This window comes from Phyllobates terribilis, unplaced genomic scaffold (genome assembly GCF_046119375.1).
Source record: "Phyllobates terribilis strain yellow unplaced genomic scaffold, ASM4611937v1 Scaffold_2__4_contigs__length_985480577, whole genome shotgun sequence".
In the NCBI taxonomy this organism is placed as follows: domain Eukaryota; kingdom Metazoa; phylum Chordata; class Amphibia; order Anura; family Dendrobatidae; genus Phyllobates; species Phyllobates terribilis.
The window spans coordinates 932223639-932249785 of NW_027362762.1; the positions used below are offsets into that span (position 1 = coordinate 932223639).

Sequence of the window (26147 nt, forward strand, 5' to 3'; positions counted from 1 at the left end):
TGAGTTCTTATTTGAGGAAAAAAAATATTTCAGTGTAAATGGGTTTGAATTGTTGTATCTGTGATGATTTAGCCTAAAAGTGGTAAAATGGAAATGGGACCGAGAGCTGCGTCCTGGAGGTTTCTAAGATGCAGAGAAGTCACCGGAAGAAAGGAAAAGATCCTGCTCACCAAATCCCACCTGAGCAAGGAAGGGGGTGGGATAAAATCTGTGATTGAGCAGTGACTGAAGCCGCAGTCTTGATCTGTCGGGGTCTCCGCTGGGCGACACAGATGTCAAAGCAGGAGGCCCGGAAGCAAAGAAATATTATGGACTGTCAGCAGCATAAGAGGCCATATAAGATGGTATTGGGTGCAAAGAAAAACTGACCCAAATGGGACAGAAAGCAAGTGGTTTAACCCTAGAACGCATACCTGGGGCCTCGCAGGCCCGCCCTGTTAATTGTTTTCTATTTTCTGCAAGATTACTTTAGTTAGAATTTTGAAACTCTAGGTATTCCTCAGGTATATAGTTGTTTGTCATTTTTGTTTGAGTTATTCCATGTTATTTGCACATGGGCCTAAAAGGCCACAGGTATGTGAAAAAGATTTTTATGGTCATGCGTTCTAGGGTTAAAAAGGAGGAACAAGTGTAGTATCTTATCAGTTTAATATCTGATATATCCCTTACCTTGGGACCATATATTAAATGGATTTTTAGAACAGGGAGATGGAAAATTAAGATTTATCGGTCGATCATGGCAGCACCACGACGAGCGAGGTTCTGCCCACCAAGGACAGGAAACCTACAAGCTTAAAAGGGTGGCTCTCCCGTCTGTTGGCTTCCTGTCCTTGATGGGGAACCTTGGGCAGGCTTACATGTTAAAGATTACTGCTGGCGGGGTTGAATGTCCCTGTCCTGGCTGGCTTAGGACTCTGACTATGGTGTGCCCAAGGGGGCTGGCACCGTAGTTGGTGTACAGGCTGTTGAGCAGCACCCCTGTCTGGGGGCTGGCACCGTAGTTGGTGTACAGGCTGTTGAGCAGCACCCCTGTCTGGGGGCTGGCACCGTAGTTGGTGTACAGGCTGTTGAGCAGCACCCCTGTCTGGGGGCTGGCACCGTAGTTGGTGTACAGGCTGTTGAGCAGCACCCCTGTCTGGGGGCTGGCACCGTAGTTGGTGTACAGGCTGTTGAGCAGCACCCCTGTCTGGGGGCTGGCACCGTAGTTGGTGTACAGGCTGTTGAGCAGCACCCCTGTCTGGGATTTGGCAGCTCCGGCATCATGCAATGCGGCTTCCGGGTCTCCCCTCTGTGGTTAGGCTGCTGCGCACCTCACTGCAGGAAGTCAAGGGCGCAGCCTGATGTCACTGAGTGCTGTTTTCGACCGGTACCACATCAGGTGACGTGGTGTGCAGCGCACCTGGTAACAGAAGGAGGGGGGAGAGAAAAAAAACTCACCCAGAAGCAATTAAGGAAAAAAGGGCTGGTGCAGCAAGTGAGCATTCTATAGAACCCGGAAGGTAAAAAAAAATAACATAACTGAGAAAAAAGCCTAGAGCTGATGATGAAAAGTGCAGGAACCCCTTGGCCCAAATGTAGAGAGCAGGAACGAAGTGATAGAGTCTGGACGCATGTTGGTATTGGACAGATCGCTAAGACAATTATGAGGACTCTCCAGATGCAAACAGGGAATCTGAGCATCTGAAGCAGCTATTCTTGACAGATGGAGAGCTGAGACGCACTCTGTCCGATTACAATAAATCCAAGAGACCAATAGGACAAGAAGGAAGGGAACGGAGTGAAGATTACTAAAAAAGAAATTGAAGAAAGAGCACTGTAGTATTCAACACCGGATGCAGTGCCCCCCGACCCCTCCAAGGCACACAGGAGGCCGCTAGAGACTTAGTAAGCGTGCACACCTCACAAGAAAACCCGAACAAATGAAACAGAAAAATTTGTTTCCTTGAAAGGAAAGTAGAAACCTGCCCCTAGGAAGCTGAGGAACAAACTAGACACAAGGTCCCATAAATAGGGAGGAAGGGGAAAATAAAAGGCTTTCCCTACTTACACAGTGATTGTAGGAACCGGAGCTTGGATGCTGCATTTTGCAAACGGGCCATGAAACTGGAATGGTCAAATTGAAATAGCAAGAAGAGGGATCTGGAAACAGATATAGAAGTTTCCAAGAGGAGACTGTAAGATATGGTAGACTACCTCCATGCTAGAAGGCAGGAAGAAAGGGGAGGATTTGAGTGTAGGCGACTGCAGAAGTGTTGGAGAACAGCTGCTGAATTGTGGAACCTTCTGAAAAAAGAAAGGGGAAAAAGTTACTGGAAAAAAAAAACGACAAAACCCAAGGTCGATATGGTTCTAGTGGAAGACTCGTGTCCACTTCTTACTGACGCTAAGCTAAAACTGCTCCGGGCACTGGGTGTATACTACTGAGGAGGAGCTAACTTTATTTTTTTGTTGCCTGGTAGCAGCAGCATACACCCATGCTTATGTGCTCCCTAATGAAAAGAGCTTGCTCTGTCCCCTCCATGCATTCACCTGGTATTGCAGTACCTCCAGGATCGGTGCACACAATTATACATAAAATATACACACAAATATATCTCCACAGGAATGTGAATTATATTAATCCTTCCACGGTGGCCTCTCAGGACGTTGCTGGGAAGTGGCTTAGATCTGGCAACCACTTTTGTGGAGTGCATGATGTCTACCCCTAGGATGGGTGACTGCCACACCACCGCGCTAGGAAAGAAAACCCGAGATGGATGCCTCCTATGGACACGAGGCTAAAACACAGCTTGCTGGCGTCTGCGGAGCAGCTGTAAAGCCCACCCTTTACTCACCCTCCTAGTGGCACAGACTAGACCCATGAAATCACAATCCTTTCTTATACCACCACAATATTCTCCATTCCTCCATGTGCGTCTCCACTGTGACATTGGCTACTGACCAGCAAAATGGTAAAGGACAGCAGACATTTCTTCCAAATAACGTGTTGTTTTTTGTTGTTATTTTTAAGGAAGGCTTTTTCATCAAGTAACCAGTTAGTTGTTTTGTTACTGGGTTTTTTTCTTAAACCGGTCAATAGCAGGCGCTGGCATCACCAACACATTTCATACATACAAAATGCATTATAGAAGGAACTGTATATCATTTATTGCATAAGTACTGACACCCCTGTGTCAGAATATAACGGCTATGCTTGTGCTCTTATGTACATATTTAACACTTTATCAGCTCTGAAAGCAGCCGTTGCCTATACACGAAGGACGCGGCTGCCATTGTTTGCACCGTCCGATCCTGGTGAGTAATCTGAAAAAGCTCATGTAAAATAAATATTCCTTGGCATGTGAGTGCATGAGAGCGGAGCCCTGGGCTGGCCTCACAGTATCCTCTCGTAGAAGAGGAGGTAGGCCTGAGAGGTCAGCACTTTGCTTAGTGGCACGGCCTGCACGTGGCTGTCGCTGATGTGGTACCAGTGGCCGTTACTGGGTTCTGCGTTAGATTCTGCAAATAAGAAAGCAAATAGATAAAAGACTTTACAATAAGTTTATGGTGAGATGAGCATCCGGCCACAGGCAACTGATTTACTCCTGTCCAATACAGACCATGATAAATAGGAAGCGCTCCCGTTTTGGTTGCACAAGGACAAGTCGCAACTTAATGTGCAATTTGGGAACTTGCAACTCCTGTGAGACAGTAATAAATAAAATGCAAGTGAGCTGGAGCTGCACACCACATACATTAACCCCTTCCTGCTCCATGACATACTATTACATCATGGCGGGTTATATGGCCATTCTGCACACCCAGCCGGGGGTCTATATCCAATATTGAGCACATCGCTGGCTCCATTCACTTGCATTGTGCCGACATCTATTTGCAGCCATCACCTCAGTGTATCGGTGTCTCAGATGATAGATTCCCCCATATTTCTACTGCAGGGAGGAGACGTTCTAAGTTCATGACAAAAGGAGCTACTAATGGCGATCCTAATAGACAAAACCTCAAGAAGTTCAGGAGATTGTGCCTCTTACCTTCAGGAAACGATCCCCGAACGACCAGCTCGGACAGGTTAGGATTTGGAGTTCGAGATTTCACGTAGGCAGTGTAGTGTCCAGAACGCATGGTGCCGCTGTGCTCAATCACCCCGTACAACGCGTACAGCAGTCTGCAGTCACCATCACAGATAGTCTGGGGGGCAGGCAACACACACAGATCAGTATCCCCATCATGGGCCGACTGGCTGCAACATCGGAGTATCGTCAGTTCCCAGCGTTGTGCTGTGATCCCAAAAAAGGGTTTTGGTTTTTTTTTTTTTGGACCAGTAACCTTCATCGATCAGTATAGGTCTGACCACCAGGTTGCTTTAGAATCCCCCTTTTACATAAGCCAATAGTTTAAATCTGCATTTACAGGATCAGCAAAGGTTGATTTACTTTTCACAGCCCTTAAAAAAAATAAAATAATAGCCACATGGCTCCATGTAAGCAGGGACCTATACAAGGACCAAACCATCGTATTACAGATCCCTACAAGGCTTGTATCATTCCATGTAAAAAGGCAGTTAACTGCTGCTCGTTATGGGTAGAAGTCAGCCCATGATCCAAGGAACCAATCGATTTTTGTACTTACCGTAAAATCCACTTCTTGTTGAATACATTGGGGGCTGACAATAGGGGGGGGGGACCAAATAAAGCTATATCCTCTCTCTGGACACTAGGGAAGCAGATGGGAGCTGGAGGCTGTGTCCCCTAATGTTTTCAACAAAAAATGGATTTTATTGCAAGTCAAAAATCACATCAGTGTAGACACAGAAAAAAACCCAGGTACGGTGGTTATCCTTGGCAGGTTGAGGCTCGGCCTATTCTGACCGACCCTTAGATCCCAGAACCTCGGCTTTAACAGCCACGCCGTTAAGAGGGGTTGAACAGAATACCTCGTGCCCCGTTCCCCAATGCCATCAATGACAAAAAAAAAAAAAAAAATTCTGAAAATAGTCTTAATACATTCTCCCGTTTGTGTACACAGCCCCTGTGCAGTCTGATCCTGCGGTCATGTTAGTCCGCTCCCTGTTCTAGAAGAGGGGGCAGCATTTACCTCGCAGTGTATTGTAATGCCCCCCCCCAACCCTTACCTTACACTTGGCGTTACAGAATGGAGCCAGGTCTATCACCTCAGGAAACTTGATATGTTTGTTCAGTTTATGCAGATTAAAACCGTTCTACAAAAAAAAAATAAAAAATTCAAATTTTACCAGATAAGTCTAAAAATTTGTATCCGGAGTCCCCTGTATTAAGTTTCCTAGACGAGGCCTGTGTGATCAAGACATGAGCAGGAAAGGATCAGAGTCCTTGGAAGTAAAGAAGGTTTCAATTCACTTACAGCAAGCAGAGATCTTACATCGGGCGAGAACTGAAAGAGGAGGCGAAGACGTTTTCCATTATTCTGTGTGATTAGACTTAAAGGGAACCGGACAGCGGACACATCCATGACTTTAAAAGTCGCTGCGGACCGAGCAACACGGGAGACTAGACAGGCAGGCGGGTCCTTGGCGGCATCTCCCCACCCACGATGACAGGTCTCACCCTATACATGCATGCAGGGAGAGACCTGTCACTCAAAAGGGAGCGGGCGAGACGATGCCGGCACGGACAAGACTGGTCCCTGCAGCTTTTATATTCAATCTGTTTTATTAAACATGAACTAAAAATCAATTAAACATTAATTATTAATCATTTTGCAGATCAAGAAAAATATATTGTATTGTATTCGACTTTGAAGAAAACAAAATAGACATAAAAAAAATGTCCAAAGTTCAAAATGGGGTCACTTAATTGTATTGAACAATATGTTTAGAAGAGGATGATATGTTGAGGCAATTTCTATATTGTATCTGAAAAGGCCATATAAGAAGAAAAAACAAAAGGAAGGAGAAAAGAGAAGAAAAGACGAGAGGGAGAGGGAGAGGGGGTCCTTATACCTGTGTGACTGATTATGAACACAAGCACATGTATCTGTTGAAACTAATAGAACCGGGTATGAAAATCAGGCGAGTCCTGGAACAGAATCCATCCGCTCCGAACCCCTCTAATTTATCATTGGTTCCATTACATTCTGCAGACAGTTCTTCCATTCTACATAGATTCACCATTTCCTTGTACCAATCTAATATGTGAAGGGGGTCTTTAAGTTTCCAAAACTGTGGAATTACCGTCCATGCCGCTGTTAAGTAAAATCGAAGTAAATCCTTCTTTTGTACATCTATTGAGGAAGGGAGGATTGACAGAAGGGCTACTTGAGGAGACCCCAATACTCGTTACCTGGGATACGTTGGTAATTATCAAATACCTTCTCCCAAAATGGTTTAATTCTAGAACACTCCCACCATATACGAATCATAGGACCCACTTCACTTTCACATCTCCAACATGTTTCCGAAACTGTAGGGAACATTGCATGTAGTTTGGATGGGTAGAGAAACCATCGTGTAGGTATTTTATAGTTCTTCTCTTGTGCAGTCCCAGCATTAGTAAGCTAGAACCCTTTTGCCCACTCAAGAGGGGATAAACTAACCCCCAAATCCCTCTCCCATGCTGGCTGAAATGCCAGTTTCTCCGTTCCCTGCTCCCTGCCCAATCCCTCATATATCAGAGATCGCGTGAGTCCCACCACTTTCCTGAAGGAACACGTTTTCAATGAAGGTGTAGTTAGAGAATGAATTTGCGTTAGGACTGTGCGCTGCTAGAAAGGATCGCATTTGCAAATATTCGAACCACTGGATTTTAACATTTGGGGATTTTGTTTGTTAAGATATAAATGTAGGTATCATGCTGTTTTCCAAAATCTGAAACAATCGGGTGTCCTCCACTGCCCTTCGACCGAGGAAAGATCCGCGCAAATATCCGGGTAGAAAGGAAGGGTTATAAAATATTGATGTGAGTGGGCCAATAAGTTCTACCTGGAAACCTCTCAATCCTCAGAGAGTGCCATGTTCTAAGTGTTTCCCTAGTTAGATCGCATTTGGCCAAGGTCACCAAGTCTTCCTGGCACCATGGTAGATGTCGTAAAGGGACTTCTGAGCCCTCCTGTTCCACCCCCACCCATTATTTAGAGTCTGCATGAAAGTGCCAATCTAGGATCCTCGGCAGGGCGGAAGACTGAAAAGTACCTGTATAAATTAGGAAAGTCTGCTCCTCTTAATGATTTGTGTTGAGAGAGAACCCTTCTGTTTATGCGGGGTTTAATCTTTCCCAAAATTAATTTGATTAAAGCGGACCTTCGTTTGTGAAAGAAGCTATGAGGTGGAGAGGTCGGAACGGTTTGAAAAATGTACAAAAAAAAAAAAACGAGGTAATAAATCCATTTTGATGGCATTCATTCTTCCAAACCAAGATCGCTTCAGTTTGCCATATTTCAATAAATCTCTATATGTTCTGTGCAATAAAGCTTGATGGTTGAGCTCCAATAATTTAGTAGGGTCCGAGGGAATATGGACCCCTAAATATTTCAATGATTCTCTCTGCCATTTAAATGGAAATTTGGTCATAACTTGTGAGATTTCAGTCTGTGGAATAGATATATTCAAGGCTTCGGTTTTAGAGAAATTGACTTTAAAATTACTGACTGATCCAAACCTATCAAATTCTTTTAGGATCATTGGAAATGATATTTGTGGTTGGGATATGTAAAGAAGCAAATCGTCTGCATCTTGGCAGCTTTTTAAGCACTGGATCGGACGGCATGCCTCAGCTGTCAGGTTCCCTTTAACAGAAATTCTCAATAAAAGGGTTTTCAGGGACTTTAATATTAATGACCTTTACTTAAAAAATGCCATCAATATCAAATTGGAGGATGCGTGAATCCCAGAGCTACAGAGCACCGAGTAGCACAGCTCCTTAGAGCGTGTAGTGACCAAGAACTATCCCAAAGAGCCTCTAATTCATGGCCAACTACTCATATTACGGAGCTGTGTCCTCCCTGAGATAATGTTCCGCTATGTCTCAGAGAAAACAGCCTTCAGATAAGGAAGAAAGCTCATCAAGAATAACTAATTGCAGGATAGAAGCTGTGCTGATATATGAGCAGCAGCTTGGATACACAAACAGCTCACATCCAACCTATATTACAGTAAACGACACTCCCACAATAAAAATGGGTCAAAATCATTCTGTCAAAGGTGACCTTTTAGGTTTTAAAGGAGGGTCTCTGTAGTCTTAGGACATTTGTACCTGCTGAAATCTCTTTAAGTGCAGTGTCAGGATAGGAGGAGGAACAGACACCAGCATCTGCTTTTTGGCATTGGTGTATACGAACTTTTTATCACCTTAAAAAAAAAAAAAAAAATTACATCAAATGTCAGTGAAATATTAGAACATTAGAGATATCCAGCCACAGTTCTTACCTTTAGTGTTATTTTTCACAGTCTTGGCCTGTCTTTGAGTGCACGTGGTACAAAGCAGCTGGTTACTGCCGGCCAGGCTCTCCTTGCGGGTGAAATGATCGAGGCACGCCAGGACAGACCAGTCTTCCAACTGCAGCTTCTTTCTGTCCGAGAGGGTGCAAAACGCCGTTTTGGGGTCATCGTTCACTACCTCGTAGACCTGTGTGCTCAGGCTGTCATCTATTATCTCAATCTTTATCTCATTGGGTTCGAGGCCAGAGCTCAGATTTAGCCGGTTTATGCTTTCCGTCAGCCGATTGGTGTCTTCTTCCGCTTGGGGTCTCTGCGTCACGTCGTACTGAGCCTCCCCATCATACATGTTCACCTGATCCTCGGTGGTTTTACTGCCTGAATCGCACTTATCTTCTGAATTCTCAGAACTTGTTTCGATGTGACCGTCATTCTGACCCCCCGCGCCGTCACTCAGGTTCTCCAGTTCTACATTATTTCTGCAGGTTTTATTGTTCCCTTCTAAAGGATCCTCACTCCGCTCCATAGCAGCTTCATCTTTCACACTTAAGGAGACATCACCATCTGAGGGCTCGACCCGAGACCCGGCGTTATTATCTAATGTGTTATTGTCAGAGATGACGTCTTCCTCATCCTCCTCCTCTTCCTGGCCAGCATTAAGATCCGTCAACAGCAGTGTCTTCCCCTGCAATTTCTGTTGTCGTCGATGATTCTGCAAGATTGTAATACAATACAATAACATGATCAAGCAAAAAAAAAAATAAAAAATTTGACCCTCCTGTAGACAAGGTTAGGAGGGTCAAGTCCCCAAATTGAGACATCCAAATAATTAAAGGGGTAGACATTCAAGGGACATCCACAGGTAATTCTATAAATATAGGGCCTGGTCCTACTAATGCACCTTACCTGCCATACACTGGAAATGATAAAATCCAACATCACCCATCGGTGGACACTTGAAAGACCCCATGAGGATAAGCACCACTTACATGACTAGCCTCCTGCATTTTTTGCCAGTTTTCCTCTACATCTAATTTTCAGTTGTCTCTGAGCTAGTGGGTGGAGTGTAACTGCTATGATGTCTCCCATACACAGCACAGACAGACATCAGGGATTCTTGCCCCCCCCTGTCTCTATGCAGTATGTTCTGGAGGACTTTACACAGTAATACTGAGCAGTATAACTGTGAATCCAGCTCTGGGGTGAGATAAACACTTAATAGGAAAGCTGCATTGTGTGTGTGTTCCATCATCTCTTAATAGCCTTCAATAGGCAACTGTAATTTGATCTCTCAGTGAGCAAGTATTTGTCTGGTCCTGAGCAAGACAGATTTGAGTTGTTTTTTTCAAAGTGAATGATGAGTTCAAGGGGCCGGGTTGGAAGGGTAGAAAACAAGTGACTCAAAAGTAGAGAAATAAAAGCAGACTTCTCAGATCAGATATATTACAAAGTTTCTTATATTCGCTTGTACTATTGATTTATGTAATGTTTTTCGAAAAGACCCTGATCGTCAGCCAAGACATCATTACCGTCTCCTCAATGTCTGTATCTGGTGATTTTGCATAAAAATGGACTTTCAGACCATATTAGGCAGAGTTTTCAGGCCATGTCCTATGGGGGTCATATTATTTTCACAATACATTCACATTGCTCACCTTTGCCTGCTTTTTCGCTTGCTTCTTTGCTTTCTTTTGAAGGTGTTTGCTTGGTCCGGACGCCGAGTCGTTTCTGTCTTTCACATAACCGTTGTCGTCATCATTATCGTCATCATCCTCATTCTTCTGTTCACGGACATTCTTTGATGTTTTGAGGTTATTCTTCTTTGGGGGCTGAAAATTGAAAATAATGAGCATTATATTCTAGTGTCCAGAAGAACTACAGTCATATCTAAAAGTTTTGAGATTTTTTTTTTTTTTTTTACAAAGTCAAAGTTTTCTGCCTTCTATAGCTGCAATTGACATTAATTTTAGATTGCTATGAAGAGTGAAAACAAATTGCATAGTCATTCCTTGCCATGAAAAATCAAAAAAACCCATTTCCACTGAATTTCAGCCCTGCTACAAAAGGATCTACCAACAAGGACCAGGACCGTCTCCTAAAGAGGACTCAGCTACAGTATATAAACACCAGTGCAGAGCTTGCCCAAGGATGGCAGCAGGCAGGAGTCCGTGCATCTGAAAGCACAGTGAGGTGAAGGCTTTTTGAGGCGGCCTGGTGTCAAAAAAAAAAAGAAAAAATAAGTAATTTCTCTCAAAGAAAAACCATCAAGGACAGACTAATATTCTGCAGGAAGTACAGGGATTGGATAGCAGAGGTCGAGAGAAGGTTATTTTCTGTGATGAAGCCCCTTCAGACTGTTTGGGACATCTGGAAAAAGGAGGATTGTCCGGAAAAGAAAAGGTGACGCTGCCATGAGCCCTGTGTCTGCTAACAGTAAGGCATCCTCAGACCATTCATGTGTGGGGGCTTCTCATTCATGGAGGAGGCCCACTCACAATGTTGCTTAAGAACATTAAGGAATAGGATCTAAACCTCCTCCAAGAGCAACTTCTCCCAACCATCCAGGAGCAATATTGTGATTAACAATGTTTTTTTCCAGCATGATGGAGACACAAAACATTTAAATTTTGGGGTCCATGGTCAGAAAATTCTCCAGATCTCAATCCCATAAGAATCTTTGGTTAATCCTCAAAAAGCGGGTGGACAAACAAAATCACAGAACTAGTAAACCTCCAAGCACTGATGAGACAAGAATGGGTCATCAGGCAGGATTTGGCCCAGAAACCAGCTGCCAGGGGGGTAGGCCAAAAGTTTTGAATAATAAGGGTCAGCACTGTAAATATTGAGTCTTCACAAACTTTTTTTTATTGACAATACATCAAGTTTAACAACTTGTGAAATACTTATAATTGTACTTCAGTAACCATAGAAATATCTGACGAAAAGATATAAAACCACGGAAGAAGCAAACTCTGAAAACCAAACTGTGTCAGTCTCAAAACTTTTCACCACGACTGTAGCGAACCTCCCCAGTCAGCAGCAACATTTTTCTTTCCCATTGGTAGTCCAAGCTAGTAGTCATGGCCTTTATTGCTCCAGGTGTCCGATCTATGGCTACTTTATTCTCACAGCTCTTCTCCTTCTATATTGATCATACTCTGCCACCTAGAGGTTATTACTTACGTCCCCCTTTTGTCATTCATTTTAGAAAAGCCAATAAAAATGTGGCGTGAGTGACGTGCCCATTACAGGACCTGCAAGTTAACTGTTCTCACCGTATCATCCAGCACAGGAAGAGACAGGTCAAGAAAAGGCTCATGGACCAAGGATACCTTGAAGAGACAAAAAATATATATATGTATTTTTTATTTGATGTACTGATATCCTGACATCAGGAAGAGACAGGACTGAAGAGAAACAAAGACGACAAAGATAGTACTGAGTAGGGTTTGTTTGTTTTTTTTATTAGTACTCCCTCTGCATTGATCCTATTCAGTCTCGTGTTACAATACAGACTGTATTAATTTATCTGTTTCCCAGGAGATCCACCATTTTCTCCTCTCCTTCTCAAACAAAATCAGGTAAGTCTATTATACACTATGTATTAGGATGAAAAATAATGCTCAAAAAAATTAAATGGAGGGAACATTTATATCACACATTAAACTGTCTATGGCGCTATCTGGCAGCATCGGTTGCACTGATACATAATGACCCGGTGCTTTTCAACTATTTCAGTTCTGGGGAAAATAAAAGCAACTTCTCCAATTTTTTTTTTAGCAGTGTATTTCCAAGTTTTATTTGTCACTCAACTGAGAGAAGAGACAAAAACTCCTCCCAAAGAAGGAGCATTTACTCAAGCAGTTTCCATTAGAAAGCGTCTCATCTTTGACCGCCTCAAAAAAAAAAAAAAAACCTCTAAGCACAAACCTTAAAGGTTTACATTATTGTTAAGCAAAACTACTCAGGGTGCACATATCCTTAAGAGTGTAAAAACTCATCCCAACTTAGTTTGCATTATGTGGGGGGGATTTATGAGTGTGAGCTATAAAACATATAGCGGAAGTGCAATGAACTTACCGTGCAGCAAGTCTCACACATTATCGTACTTGTTAGCTCGCCTCCAAATAAGCGATCCACAAAAGTGGGGATAACTCTTCTTTTCTCACATTCTAAACAAAAGACATGAGAAAGGTTCATATCCACAAACCAGCATTCAGACTGAATGTGTCCCCAATTTTTGGAGTTTTAACACACAGGGCTGTCTCCCAGCTCATCGGACTCCTGCATCTTCCAAGTAATGCGGCTTCATGGTAGGAGTGATCCCCGCAGATCCAGAACAGAATATTCACATGTAAGTTTCACAGTTGTTTATCACGGACCCATTTATATACACATGTGGCTTGCAGTGATCGGAGCACATGCTGCAGAAACAGCCCCACTGTGATGCATGGAGCCAAATTCGGCCATTTGTGAATGTCGGATGTACCTTTAACGAGCTTTTTAACTTCCTCCTCATCCATGTTGTCTGAATCTTCAGTTAATGCCTTGGAAAGTGCCGCAGAGACTCTCTGTAACATTTGAGTATACGTGTGAGGACACAGATAATGCAATCCTCCCCCTATACAAATAACTCAAACATTTTTACACCACACTTTTTTTTTTTTTTTACCCATTTGTACTAACTGAGTAAAAGCCCTAAAACAAGTCTGTGCAGCACGGAGAGGTAGTCTATTGTACAGCAAATAATGCTTGTTCAAGTGCTGACCAGAGAGGAACAAAATTAAAGGAAAGGTGCAGCGATTTTTAATTTTGCATTAATAATTCTATAATCAATTATATTTAACACAATTAAATGTACAACTTTAATAGTTTTTTTTTTAAATTATTTTATATTTCAGCCACTGGGGGCTGCCACTTTCATTTGGGGGTGTGCAAGTGTCTGAGCACAACACTTACACACCTCAAATCCGGCAGCCCGCGGTCGGACGGTGCGGTTGGTATGCACGCGGGTTGATTTGCATATAACTGGATCCGCGGCCCAAACTGGACATTGAGATGTGCAGGTGCTGCGCTGTGGGATCCTCTGCAGCTTTTCCGAGAAGGCCGAGCATGGCCGTTCTTCTCATGGATGATTTTGGCCACAGTATAGAACAGGATGGAAGCAGATTTTTTCCCGATGTATGTGAACAGGGCGCTCACAGTGGGGTGCGAATAGTTTTGATGCAGGTTTCCGCAAGCAATTCACGCCGAAATCTTATTTGCAAATTTAGAACAAGTGAATGGTCCCCAGGAGGGGAGGTAAGAGATAGGACTTCTACCAAAAGTATTTTACTATAGTGGTGGCATGCAGCATTGTGGATCTGGTAAGACGGATTTGATTGGATACCTGGATTTCTTCTCCTCTCATCCCATCTAGGAGGTAGCGGAGCAGCTCCTGGCTATCCTGCTGCTGGTAGCCTCTGAACCGCACTGCCCTGAAAGCACAACATAATTCCTACAGGGCCATATAAAGAAAGCTAACAAATGGCTAAAATCTAGTCGAGCTCAGTGTTATACTTCATTCTTCTTAAACGCATATACAAAATAAAAATAAAAAAAGATTTCAATACCATTCCAGGTCTCATGAAAGCCCCATTCCAATTTCTTTAGGAAGAGTCAAAATCATCCAGTTGTGGAATTTAAAGAGCCGCCGTCGTTGCATAGGTTTCCTGGTGCATACTCACTTTTTACAGACCTGAGAGAAGAGCTCTTTAGGGGTCACTACCCCTTTTTTAGTCTCTTGCATCTCAGTCAGAAACTGCCACATGGCCAAAGTCAGGGGTCCCGGCTGCTGCTCCAGCGTCACCTCTCGGGGTCCCGGCTGCTGCTCCAGCGTCACCTCTCGGTAAGCCTGAAAGTACAAGATGTCCACCATGTCAGGTACAAAAAACGCTGACCGCCACCATTCTTGTTCTGTTAATTTGGCTTATACGAAGGCCAAGTTTCCGCAATGAGTATTTGGTGAGTTTTCGATGCTGTAGCATTTTCTGCACCAACTAGCTAATTAAAGTTACTTACGGCTTTTTTATTGCTTTTTATTTCTTGCTATGGATTGTGTCTCTTATGTCATGTTTTATGTTATAAAACATTGTTTTGGAAATTTTTTAGTTGCTCAATAACTGAATTATCATGAAAATGTTTTTTTGGATAAAGTCATCATGTGCGGATTACATGCGGGTTTTAATTGCATATAGACTGCAGAAGCAATTTTTTTTTTTCTTTCATCTGCAAATATTCCAGATCTGATTCAAGTCTACAGGGAAAGAAAAAATCTGCTAATAAAATACATATGTAGAGAAACGGATAAAAAACCCAAAAAAAACAACGCCGGTCTGTTTCCGCAGCATAAAAATAAAAAAATAAGCACGGTGGGCATGAGGATTATATCAATCCCATACATTTTTCGGGAACTGTAATACACTATGTTTTTTTTTTTTTTTTTTTTATTAGTAGCAGGAATAAAAAAAAAACAAATACGCATTAAATACTTATTGTGGGAAATTAATCTAAAAGTCCCAACTCATAGGATCAACCAAGACCAGATCACAAGAGAGGACACATGGGAATAAAAAAAAAAAAGAAGAAAATGAATGAAAGACTGGCGAAATAAAAATAAATAAAAGCACACTCACAGGCTGGGTATCGGGCACTTGTACAGTCACAATTCTCCCTGGAAGTTTCACGTCATTTAGAAGTTCTCGTAACGCGGGCGTCTGTGACAAGTTCTTAAATGAGAAGAAAAAAAAAATAAAAATCACTCATTATTTTTGGTGATAATGAGAACAGTCCAGACAAAACTCCGACAATGTGATACTGCATACAGGGGCCCAATGTATAAATCGTGCACAGTCTGCTCCCCCCAGAACACAAGTCATTTTTTTTCGCTCTGAGCGACATCATGGAGGCCGCCTGTCGACACTAGAGATGTTGGATTTCTATACATTCTTACCTGCATGACAGCGTTGAAGAAGCAGGTGTTCCCCAAGTTACTGAGCCCTTTAACGGTGACCTCCTTGCTCTCGCTCCGGGTGCCGACTGTTTTTTCCACTTTGGCGGTGGACTTTGTGGAGTCTTCGCCTGTTTGAGGAGTTTCCTTCTCCTCTGTGTTATCGGTATTGCTTATAACTTGGTCCGATTCACCTTCAATAAAGAAAACAGAAAAAAATACACAAAGAGGAGGAAAAGACTGATCCAATAAAACCCTGCAGAATCAGGATAATGTGCACCAAACATCAATAATCATCACGTTCTAGAAAAGTATTAAGAAAAAGTTTGGCCTCATCGTAGTCATACTGACACCATGAATCAAGTTGTCGGGTCATTACTACTGATTAATCAACGTCGTAAAAAAGGGTAATTTAAAAAAAAAAAAAAAAAGTTCGTTTTTTTCTCACAATTTTACCACACTTCTAATCCCGCACCTCCAAACCCCCCAGTAATGGCTGTGTCTAACCATGCAGGAACATGGTCTGATCATACCACAGCTCTTGGGCAGGAGGGGGTGAGGGTTTACTTTTTGAGTGACGAGTTGTAATTTTGAATGACACCATTTATTTTACCATATCGTGTACTGGAAAACGGGGAAAAAAATTAAAGTGCAGTGAAATTGCAAAAAAAGTGCAATTCCACAATTGTTTTTTGGACTTTTTTTTTTTTACCACGTTCACTAAATGCTAAAACGGACCTGCCATTATGATTCTCCAGGTCATTATGAGTTTGTAGACACTAAACATGTATAGGTTCTTTTGTTATTTAAGTGGTGAAAAAAAAAAAAAAAAAAGACACCATTTTCTGAGACCCCTAACATCTCCATTTTTTGGGATCTGGGACCGGGTGAGGGCTTATTTTTTGCGTGCCGAGCTGCTGTCTTTATTGATATTATTTTGGTATAGATACGATGTTTTGATCGCCCGTTATTGCATTTTATTGCAATGTTGCCGCAACCAAAAAAATATATAATTCTTGCGTTTTGATTTCTTTTCTTGTTATGCCGTTTACCAATCGGATTAATTCTTTTTAAGCAGTTGATAGATCAGACGATTCTGAACGAGGCGATACCAAATATGAGTAATTGAATATTCTATGAGATGAAGATCAAGCTCCTGGACGGGGCCCTATTTTGCCATCTAGATGTCATTTAGAGTTGGTTCTCTGGCTATTTCAGAACTACAACTCCCAGCATGCTGCCCGATCCGATGTCAGTGATATTTGACGATGCACACGGAAGCCTCGCACGTCCACAAACCTTTATCTCCGGCGCGGACGTTAGACTTGGACTTTTTCTGGATATATTCCACCAGCTGTCGGAGCCGCCCGGAGCAGTTGTGGTCGACTTCGCCATCGCACAGGTAGCACCTTCCAGAAAATGGGAAAAGGAACAAATATCAGGAGCCGGAAGCTGCTCGTTCTTCTATCCAATGTTTGGTCGCTTCTCGTTCAGCATCACAGCTTATTTCTCACGGGTTGGAATCTATACAAATTTCTCTCTTTTTTTATTAGTTCTAAATTAGTCATTTTATTTCTCCTCCATGCTTTACACTGCAGCTGTTGATCTTTGGATTCTCACCATACATTCCAGTCTCTGACACTGAGCACCAGACAGTGCGGCTCGGACCTGGGGGTGTTGTAATGGTTTAGTGCGTGCTTCTGCTCTGAGTATCTGCCGCAGCCCTGCGAGAAGGACAGAAATGTGACGTTCATATACAGCCGGGGTCCCGTTACATACGTCCTAGGTGACCTGTGCACACTACAAGGTTTCCATTAGCCATCAAATGGAAAAAAAAAAAAAAAAAAAAAGGAGACCTGAAACACTGGGTGCTTGCAGATTTGGGGAAAAAAAACACTTAATTGAATAACATTGTTTTTTTTCTACAGGTTGAAAATATGTTTGCGTGAATGCAGCCGCGTCAGATCTATAAACCGGCACCGGAGGGTCTGCAATGTACCCTCAAAGTTTTCAGCCCCATCTTGCACCAAACAGAGAAAGGCAAGACAACATGGAGGATTTTGTGATATAGATGAATGTACTGATATTGCACATATCAGACATATAAAGTCTGGGTTTCTGGGGGGGTTTGCTCCTGTGGATCGGGTCCCATCGGTTCACCGCAGAAAGCGCCGTTCTGCTCAGACACCTTAAAGAGGTTTGATGGTTTAGGAAAATCCCTCTCCACAAGAGCACTTTGTTTTAAAAAAAAAATGCTTTGTTCACCCTCCCCGGGTCCAACGCCGAGTTCCCTCCACTGCTCCTGGTGTCTGTAATTGTCTGCAGTGTTGAAGTCACCTGAACAACTGAGCTCAGCAGTTCTGCCCGAGTTGACGGCACGAGGTCCTTAGAGCTGCTGAGCTCGGGGGGATCGGCTGCAGCGCTGTCGACGTGCAGACAATATCAGACACAAGGGGTAACAGCAGAGCTGGACCTGGGGAGGGTGAGTAAAAGAACAGGTTTAACTGCAGCCAGGGGATAGTGGAAAAAAACCTTTAAAAAGTAGGGAGTAGAGCGGAGAAGAGCAGACCCGGCCCGGCCATGGTTGCCCATTTAGTGGGGTGGCCAGCCTGTAATACTTCAGATCTGCAGATGAAAAATTCTGGTAAGAGTGTGGAGACCCCCCATTATTAGGATTAAAGGGGGGTATCAGACAGTAAAAATGCACAGATCCTACTATCTAGACTGGTAAAACAAGCGACAGCCTAAAGCTGGAAACTCCCCGTGAACCCTGGAAAATCGCACCCTGTGGCCGCACTTCAGGCAGATCCAGACCGCATCGTCCTCTTCCTCGGAGCTGGCCTTCTCCTGGTAGTCTGTATGGCAGTCCTGACAGACGTTCCACTCCACATTGACCAGCGCCCTCTTCACCGCTCCTTCCTCCACTCCTTTCCGGATATGTCTGCACGTTGGTCCTGAAAGACAAATCTTTAGTGAAGACCCAAGGTCCACGGGGGGGCAGGGAGCCTTACGCTGTGTTCACACCAAATTTTGGACACATGCAGCAATTTTGCAATGGATTAGCTAAGTGGAAAAAAAATCGGCAGAGGAATACAGTGTGTGCCGAGCAGATGATTATTCTATAATCTCAGCAACATGTTGCAGACATTTTCCATGCACAAAAAGTTTTTAAAATCCACAAATTGTGCGACATGTTACGTGACAGATTCAGCTCTGATTTCGCTCACAAATTCAATCGTTAGGGAATAGTGCAGCAAAAATCTGCAACAAATCTGCTGCTTGTGCAGGTAAGTATAGTCCTTCCTCAGACAGGGAGGGTTTTTTTTCAGACAGATTTACGAGAAGAAAACCAGCAGAGTAACTCGGAGATTTCAACCAATCTCACTAAATTAGAATATCATCAAAAAGTTATTTTTTTTTTTCAGTCTTCAATACAAAAAGTGAAACTCATATACTGCTCAAAAAAATAAAGGGAACACAATGTAACTCCAAGTCAATAACACTTCTGTGAAATCTACCTGTACAGTTATGAAGCAACACTGATTGTGAATCAATTTATCCTGCTGTTGTGCAAAAGGAACAGACAACAGGTAGAAATGATAGACCATTAGCAAGATACCCCCTATAAAGGAGCGGTTCTGCAGGTGGTGACCACAGACCATTTCTCTGTTCTCATCCTTTTTGGCTGTTCTTTTGGTCATTTTGCCATTGCTCTCACCCCTAGAGGTACAGTAGCATGAGGCGGTGTCTACAGTACAACCCACAGAAGTTGCTCAGGTAGTGCAGTTCATCCAGAATTGCACATCAATGCGAACTGTGACAAGAAGGTTTGCTGTGTCTGTCAGCATAGTGTCCAGAGGCTGGAGGCGCTACCAGGAGACAGGCCAGTACACCAGGAGACGTGGAGGGGGGCCGTAGGAGGGCAACAACCCAGCAGCAGGACCGCTACCTCCTCCTTTGTGCAAGGAGGAACAGGAGGAGCACTGCCAGAGCCCTGCAAAATGACCTCCAGCAGGCCACAAATGTGCATGTGTCTGCACAAACGGTTAGAAACCGAGGGTGGTAGGAGGGCCCGACGTCCACAGATGGGGGTTGTGCTCACAGCCCAACACCATGCAGGACGCTTGGCATTTGCCACAGAACACCATGATTGGCAAAGTCGCCACTGGCGCCCTGTGCTCCTCACAGATGAAAGCAGGTTCACACTGAGCACATGTGACAGACGTGACAGAGTCTGGAGACGCCGTGGAGAGTGATCTGCTGCCTGCAACATCCTTCAGCATGACCGGTTTGGCAGTGGGTCAGTAATGGTGTGGGGTGGCATTTCTTTGGAGGGCCGCACAGCCCTCCATGTCCTCGCCAGAGGTAGCCTGACTGCCATTAGGTACCGAGATGAGATCCTCAGACCTCTTGTGAGACCATATGCTGGTGCGGTTGGACCTGGGTTCCTCCAAATGCAGGACAATGCCAGACCTCATGTGGCTGGAGTGTGTCAGCAGGTCCTGCAAGATGAAGGCATTGAAGCTATGGACTGGCCCGCCCGTTCCCCAGACCTGAATCCGATTGTCATGTCTCGCTCCATCCACCAACGTCACGTTGCACCACAGACTGTACATGAGTTGGAGGATGCTTTGGTCCAGGTCTGGGAGGAGATCCCTACAGGAGACCATCCGCAACCTCATCAGGAGCATGCCCAGGCGTTGTAGGGAGGTCATACAGGCACGTGGAGGCCACACACAATACTGAGCCTCATCAGGAGCATGCCCAGGCGTTGTAGGGAGGTCATACAGGCATGTGGAGGCCACACACAATACTCAGCCTCATCAGGAGCATGCCCAGGCGTTGTAGGGAGGTCATACAGGCACGTGGAGGCCACACACAATACTGAGCCTCATCAGGAGCATGCCCAGGTGTTGTAGGGAGGTCATACAGGCACGTGGAGGCCACACACAATACTCAGCCTCATCAGGAGCATGCCCAGGCGTTGTAGGGAGGTCATACAGGCACGTGGAGGCCACACACAATACTGAGCCTCATTTTGACTTGTTTTAAGGACATTACATCAAAGTTGGATCAGCCTGTAGTGTGTTTTTCCACTTTAATTTTGGGGGGTGACTCCAAATCCAGGCTTCCATTGGTTAATAAATTTGATTTCCATTGATGATTTTTGTGTGATTTTGTTGTCAGCACATTCAACTTTGTACAGAACAAAGTATTCAATGAGAATATTTCATTCATTCAGATCTAGGATGTGTTATGAGTGTTCCCTTTATTTTTTTGAGCAGTGTATATAGTCATTACACACAGAGTGATCTATTCCAAGTGTTTATTTCTGTTAATGTTGATGATTATGGCTTACAGCCAATGAAAACACAAAAGTCATTATCTCAGTAAATTAGAATACTTTATAACAGCTTGAAAAATGTTTTTAAAATCCGAAATGTTGGCCTACTGAAATGTATGGTCAGTAAATGCCCTCAATACTTGGTCGGGCTCCTTTTGCATCAATTACTGCATCAATGCGGCATGGAGGGATCAGCCTGTGGCTGCTGAGGGGTTATGGAAGCCCAGGTGGCTTTGATAGCAGCCTTCAGCTCGTCTGCATTGTTGGGTCTGGTGTCTCATCTTCCTCTTGACAGTACCCCATAGATTCTCTATAATAGATTCTCTATGGGGTTAAGGTCAGGCGAGTTTGCTGCCAATCAAGCACAGTGATACTGTTGTGTGTAAACCAGGTATTGGTACTTTTGGCCGTGTGGACAGGGGCCAAGTCCTGCTGGAGAATGACATTTCCATCTCCAAAAAGCTTGTCGGCAGAGGGAAGCATGAAGTGCTCTAAAATTTCCTGGTAGACGGCTGCGCTGACTTTGGTCTTGATAAAACACAGTGGACCTACACCAGCAGATGACATGGCTCCCCAAACCATCACTGATTGTGGAAACTTCACACTAGACCTCCAGCAGCTTGGATTGTGGCCTCTCCACTCTTCCTCCAGACTCTGGGACCTTGTGCAGTGTGTCAGTGACTGCCTTCTGGACATCTGTCAAGTCAGCAGTCTTCCCCATGATTGTGGAGCCTACTGAAACAGACTAAGGGACCTTTTTAAACGTGTAGGAAGCCTTTGTAGGTGTTTTTTGTTAATTATTCTAATTTACTGAGATAATAACTTTTGTGTTTTCAATGGCTGTAAGCCATAATCATCAACATAAGGAGAAATAAACACTTGAAATAGATCACTCTGTGTGTAATGACTCTATATAAGAGTTTCACTTTTTGTATTGAAGAACTGAAATAAATTAACTTTTTGATGATATTCTAATTTAGTGAGATGCACTTGTACTGCTGAAGAAGTCTGTGCGAAACCAGGCAGAACTTATCATAAAGTTCTCTATTTGCAAAGGAAACTGTGAAATCTGCCGCAAATTGGCAACAAAATACGGATGTGACAAGTGTGGATTTTGCTGCAGCGACATCTTCTATGTGTGGACATAACCTTAAAGGGAACAGGTCATCAGAAGCCACCTATTGTGTGAATCATGGGATATTTTTTAGCGCAGTTTATAGCTGCGTGTAAGATCATAATTCTATGGAGAAAAGAGTTGATGGCAGCGGCTTAGCACGGCTTTATTCCTACCTGTCTCCGCAGACTCCTGCACAGGGAGGTTCTTTCCTTTCTTCTTTGCCATTTTCCTACTTTAATTCACCCTGGAAAAGCAATAAAGTGAAGTCAGATCCTCCTTTAGTGTATTATCAGCGTTATCGGCTCATCCAGGACACGACGTATGGTTCTCAGAATACAGCCGTCCATGTTTGATCCAGCGAGATCTCCGCTAATTACCTGCTTCTGACACTCGGATTCCATTACTGTAGACACAGGAATGGCGGCTCGGCCATATACGTCTGTGCCCGGTAACGCTGAACTTTTTTTTTTTTTCACCCCTATTAAAAAAAAAACGCTTAATAGGGAATGTGTGTCATCAGAGGAGAATGGCGTATTGTTTATTAGGATAGATGGAATTTTTTAAGTTTTTTTCAGCTTTTTTTTTTTGCTCCAAACTGATTACGACTTTAGCACCATTTTTCCCTTTTTTTTTTTTTTAGTCCTCGTTATAAATGTGTTGGATTTTCTTGTCGTTGATCATAAATCGAATTGCTCGCTGTAGACTTCAATGCAAGTTGCATGGGATGTGTGTTCAACTTATTTGTGATTTTTTTTTTTAACGCAAAACTCAAAGCTCTAAAATAGTCACACGGATGTTTATTTATTTTTTTTTTACACTACTTTTCCGACATCTTCACCAGTCTCAGATCACAATGTAGGGATCGGCTGCAGTTCTCCCGCCCTGAGAGTGATAGCCTCATAGAAATATATGCTAGAGTCGGGAGACTCCAGCATATATTTATTGAAATGCTTTATGTGCCTCAAAATAATACCAATAAAAATCACAGCTCACCATGCAAAAAAAAAAAAAAAAAACACACAACAGCCCTCAGCGGAAAAATAAGTTACAGAAAATACACCATCGACAAAAACCAAAGATCGTATTTTGTTTTAAAAAAATAAATAAGGGCCTTCTTTTAAACCACTAAAATAATAATGACTGCAGAAGTTTGGTATCGCAGCATCTGTATTGACCTGAACAATCACATTTCCAGGTCGTCAGCACAACGAAACCAAAAAAATGGCAGAAATTAGGGAAGGGGGTTCTAGTTTCTCCTCACTTTTATCCCTTTTTCAGTACATTAACGGTAAAATAAATGGGGGGCATTCAAAACTGTATAAAAAAAAAAAAAGTTGTTGGGAAAGTGAGGGGTTAACCGGTGATCCTGAGGCGGCTGACACGTCGGCCCAGAGACGGCAGCGGGACCGACCGACCGACCCACCCGTCGGCCCAGAGGCGGCGGCTGACATGTTGGCCCCACAGTGGCTGATACGTTAGCCCTGAGGCGCCGGTGACTGACATGTTGGCCCCCACAGTGGCTGATACGTTAGCCCTGAGGCGCCGGTGACTGACATGTTGGCCCCCACAGTGGCTGATACGTTAGCCCTGAGGCGCCGGTGACTGACATGTTGGCCCCCACAGTGGCTGATACGTTAGCCCTGAGGCGCCGGTGACTGACATGTTGGCCCCCACAGTGGCTGATACGTTAGCCCTGAGGCGCCGGTGACTGACATGTTGGCCCCCACAGTGGCTGATACGTTAGCCCTGAGGCGCCGGTGACTGACATGTTGGCCCCCACAGTGGCTGATACGTTAGCCCTGAGGCGCCGGTGACTGACATGTTGGCCCCCACAGTGGCTGATACGTTAGCCCTGAGGCGCCGGTGACTGACATGTTGGCCCCCACAGTGGCTGATACGTTAGCCCTGAGGCGCCGGTGACTGACATGTTGGCCCCCACAGTGGCTGATACGTTAGCCCTGAGGCGCCGGTGACTGACATGTTGGCCCCCACAGTGGCTGATACGTTAGCCCTGAGGCGCCGGTGACTGACATGTTGGCCCCCACAGTGGCTGATACGTTAGCCCTGAGGCGCCGGTGACTGACATGTTGGCCCCCACAGTGGCTGATACGTTAGCCCTGAGGCGCCGGTGACTGACATGTTGGCCCCCACAGTGGCTGATACGTTAGCCCTGAGGCGCCGGTGACTGACATGTTGGCCCCCACAGTGGCTGATACGTTAGCCCTGAGGCGCCGGTGACTGACATGTTGGCCCCCACAGTGGCTGATACGTTAGCCCTGAGGCGCCGGTGACTGACATGTTGGCCCCCACAGTGGCTGATACGTTAGCCCTGAGGCGCCGGTGACTGACATGTTGGCCCCCACAGTGGCTGATACGTTAGCCCTGAGGCGCCGGTGACTGACATGTTGGCCCCCACAGTGGCTGATACGTTAGCCCTGAGGCGCCGGTGACTGACATGTTGGCCCCCACAGTGGCTGATACGTTAGCCCTGAGGCGCCGGTGACTGACATGTTGGCCCCCACAGTGGCTGATACGTTAGCCCTGAGGCGCCGGTGACTGACATGTTGGCCCCCACAGTGGCTGATACGTTAGCCCTGAGGCGCCGGTGACTGACATGTTGGCCCCCACAGTGGCTGATACGTTAGCCCTGAGGCGCCGGTGACTGACATGTTGGCCCCCACAGTGGCTGATACGTTAGCCCTGAGGCGCCGGTGACTGACATGTTGGCCCCCACAGTGGCTGATACGTTAGCCCTGAGGCGCCGGTGACTGACATGTTGGCCCCCACAGTGGCTGATACGTTAGCCCTGAGGCGCCGGTGACTGACATGTTGGCCCCCACAGTGGCTGATACGTTAGCCCTGAGGCGCCGGTGACTGACATGTTGGCCCCCACAGTGGCTGATACGTTAGCCCTGAGGCGCCGGTGACTGACATGTTGGCCCCCACAGTGGCTGATACGTTAGCCCTGAGGCGCCGGTGACTGACATGTTGGCCCCCACAGTGGCTGATACGTTAGCCCTGAGGCGCCGGTGACTGACATGTTGGCCCCCACAGTGGCTGATACGTTAGCCCTGAGGCGCCGGTGACTGACATGTTGGCCCCCACAGTGGCTGATACGTTAGCCCTGAGGCGCCGGTGACTGACATGTTGGCCCCCACAGTGGCTGATACGTTAGCCCTGAGGCGCCGGTGACTGACATGTTGGCCCCCACAGTGGCTGATACGTTAGCCCTGAGGCGCCGGTGACTGACATGTTGGCCCCCACAGTGGCTGATACGTTAGCCCTGAGGCGCCGGTGACTGACATGTTGGCCCCCACAGTGGCTGATACGTTAGCCCTGAGGCGCCGGTGACTGACATGTTGGCCCCCACAGTGGCTGATACGTTAGCCCTGAGGCGCCGGTGACTGACATGTTGGCCCCCACAGTGGCTGATACGTTAGCCCTGAGGCGCCGGTGACTGACATGTTGGCCCCCACAGTGGCTGATACGTTAGCCCTGAGGCGCCGGTGACTGACATGTTGGCCCCCACAGTGGCTGATACGTTAGCCCTGAGGCGCCGGTGACTGACATGTTGGCCCCACAGTGGCTGATACGTTAGCCCTGAGGCGCCGGTGACTGACATGTTGGCCCCGTTTCTCACTTCTGCAGCAGCTCAGGGTTCACAGTGTGTTGCGGTTTTACTTTTTCCCCAATATGGTGGCGCTTTCCTTCTGCACCGCTACCAACATGTGCAAATATATCCTAAACATGGTGATAACTACAAATAGGAGTAAAGCGATGGGGAATTCTCCAGCGCAGATCCGGATACACAGGAATTCGCCCCTTTTGCACCGCGCCTCCACATTAGGCGCATTGCTCCCTACATTACTGCAGTCTGTGCATGTCTCTGCCTGTACTGACAGCCCTCAGCGGACGCTGCCACCTACCTCAGCACTTAGGTCCCAGCATATGGCCACAGCTCTCACACAACATCTGGCAGCGATGCCATAAAGTACAGGAGTATTAGATCTGGCGCATGCGCAGTGCGGCCGCGCCCTGTCAGCTCTCCCCACGTGTCGCCGCTGTGCTGTCTCCCGTCGATCCTTCTACACGTTACCGGCTTTCTCTCCGTGCTTAGCTTGGCAGTTCAGTGTGAAATCCAGAGAAAATAAATTGTAGTATGTGGCAAACTTTATGTCTCCATTTGTGTGGCGAAGAAATAATTGGGTCGGCCATTAACTTGGAGATCAACAAATGAAACCTTGTAAGTAATATTCTACGGCAACATGGCGGCATTTAGGACTTTAATCTAGTT

General features: G+C 45.2%; 1 protein-coding gene and 1 pseudogene across 1 annotated transcript; one reads left to right on the forward strand and one right to left on the reverse strand.

Moving 5' to 3' along the window:
* The first annotated feature begins 598 nt into the window (after positions 1–598).
* Positions 599–774, forward strand: LOC141255740 (U2 spliceosomal RNA; annotated as a pseudogene).
* A 2348-nt stretch (positions 775–3122) lies between these two features.
* Positions 3123–26093, reverse strand: USP16 (ubiquitin specific peptidase 16). The gene is made up of 18 exons (XM_073668335.1): positions 25780–26093; positions 22027–22097; positions 18177–18346; positions 17013–17116; positions 16692–16801; positions 15396–15586; positions 15079–15171; positions 14131–14297; positions 13794–13881; positions 12894–12975; positions 12485–12576; positions 11680–11736; positions 10060–10233; positions 8396–9116; positions 8223–8317; positions 5129–5215; positions 4029–4185; positions 3123–3498 (listed from the first exon to the last, which is right to left on the reverse strand). Exons 2-18 carry the CDS (start codon positions 22076–22078, stop codon positions 3374–3376), a joined length of 2565 nt encoding a protein of 854 aa, XP_073524436.1. The 5' UTR covers positions 22079–22097; positions 25780–26093; the 3' UTR covers positions 3123–3373.
* Between the last annotated feature and the right edge of the window lie 54 nt (positions 26094–26147).

Coding starts and splice junctions, on each gene's coding strand:
- USP16 (XM_073668335.1), bottom strand. CDS start 22,078: ATGGCAAAGAAGAAAGGAAAGAACCTCCCTGTGCAGGAGTCTGCGGAG. Junction 16,802..17,012: donor GTCAGAGACTGGAATGTATG/GTGAGAATCCAA, acceptor ATTTTCTGGAAG/GTGCTACCTGTGCGATGGCG. Junction 10,234..11,679: donor TTCCTGTGCTGGATGATACG/GTGAGAACAGTT, acceptor TTCAATTTTCAG/CCCCCAAAGAAGAATAACCT.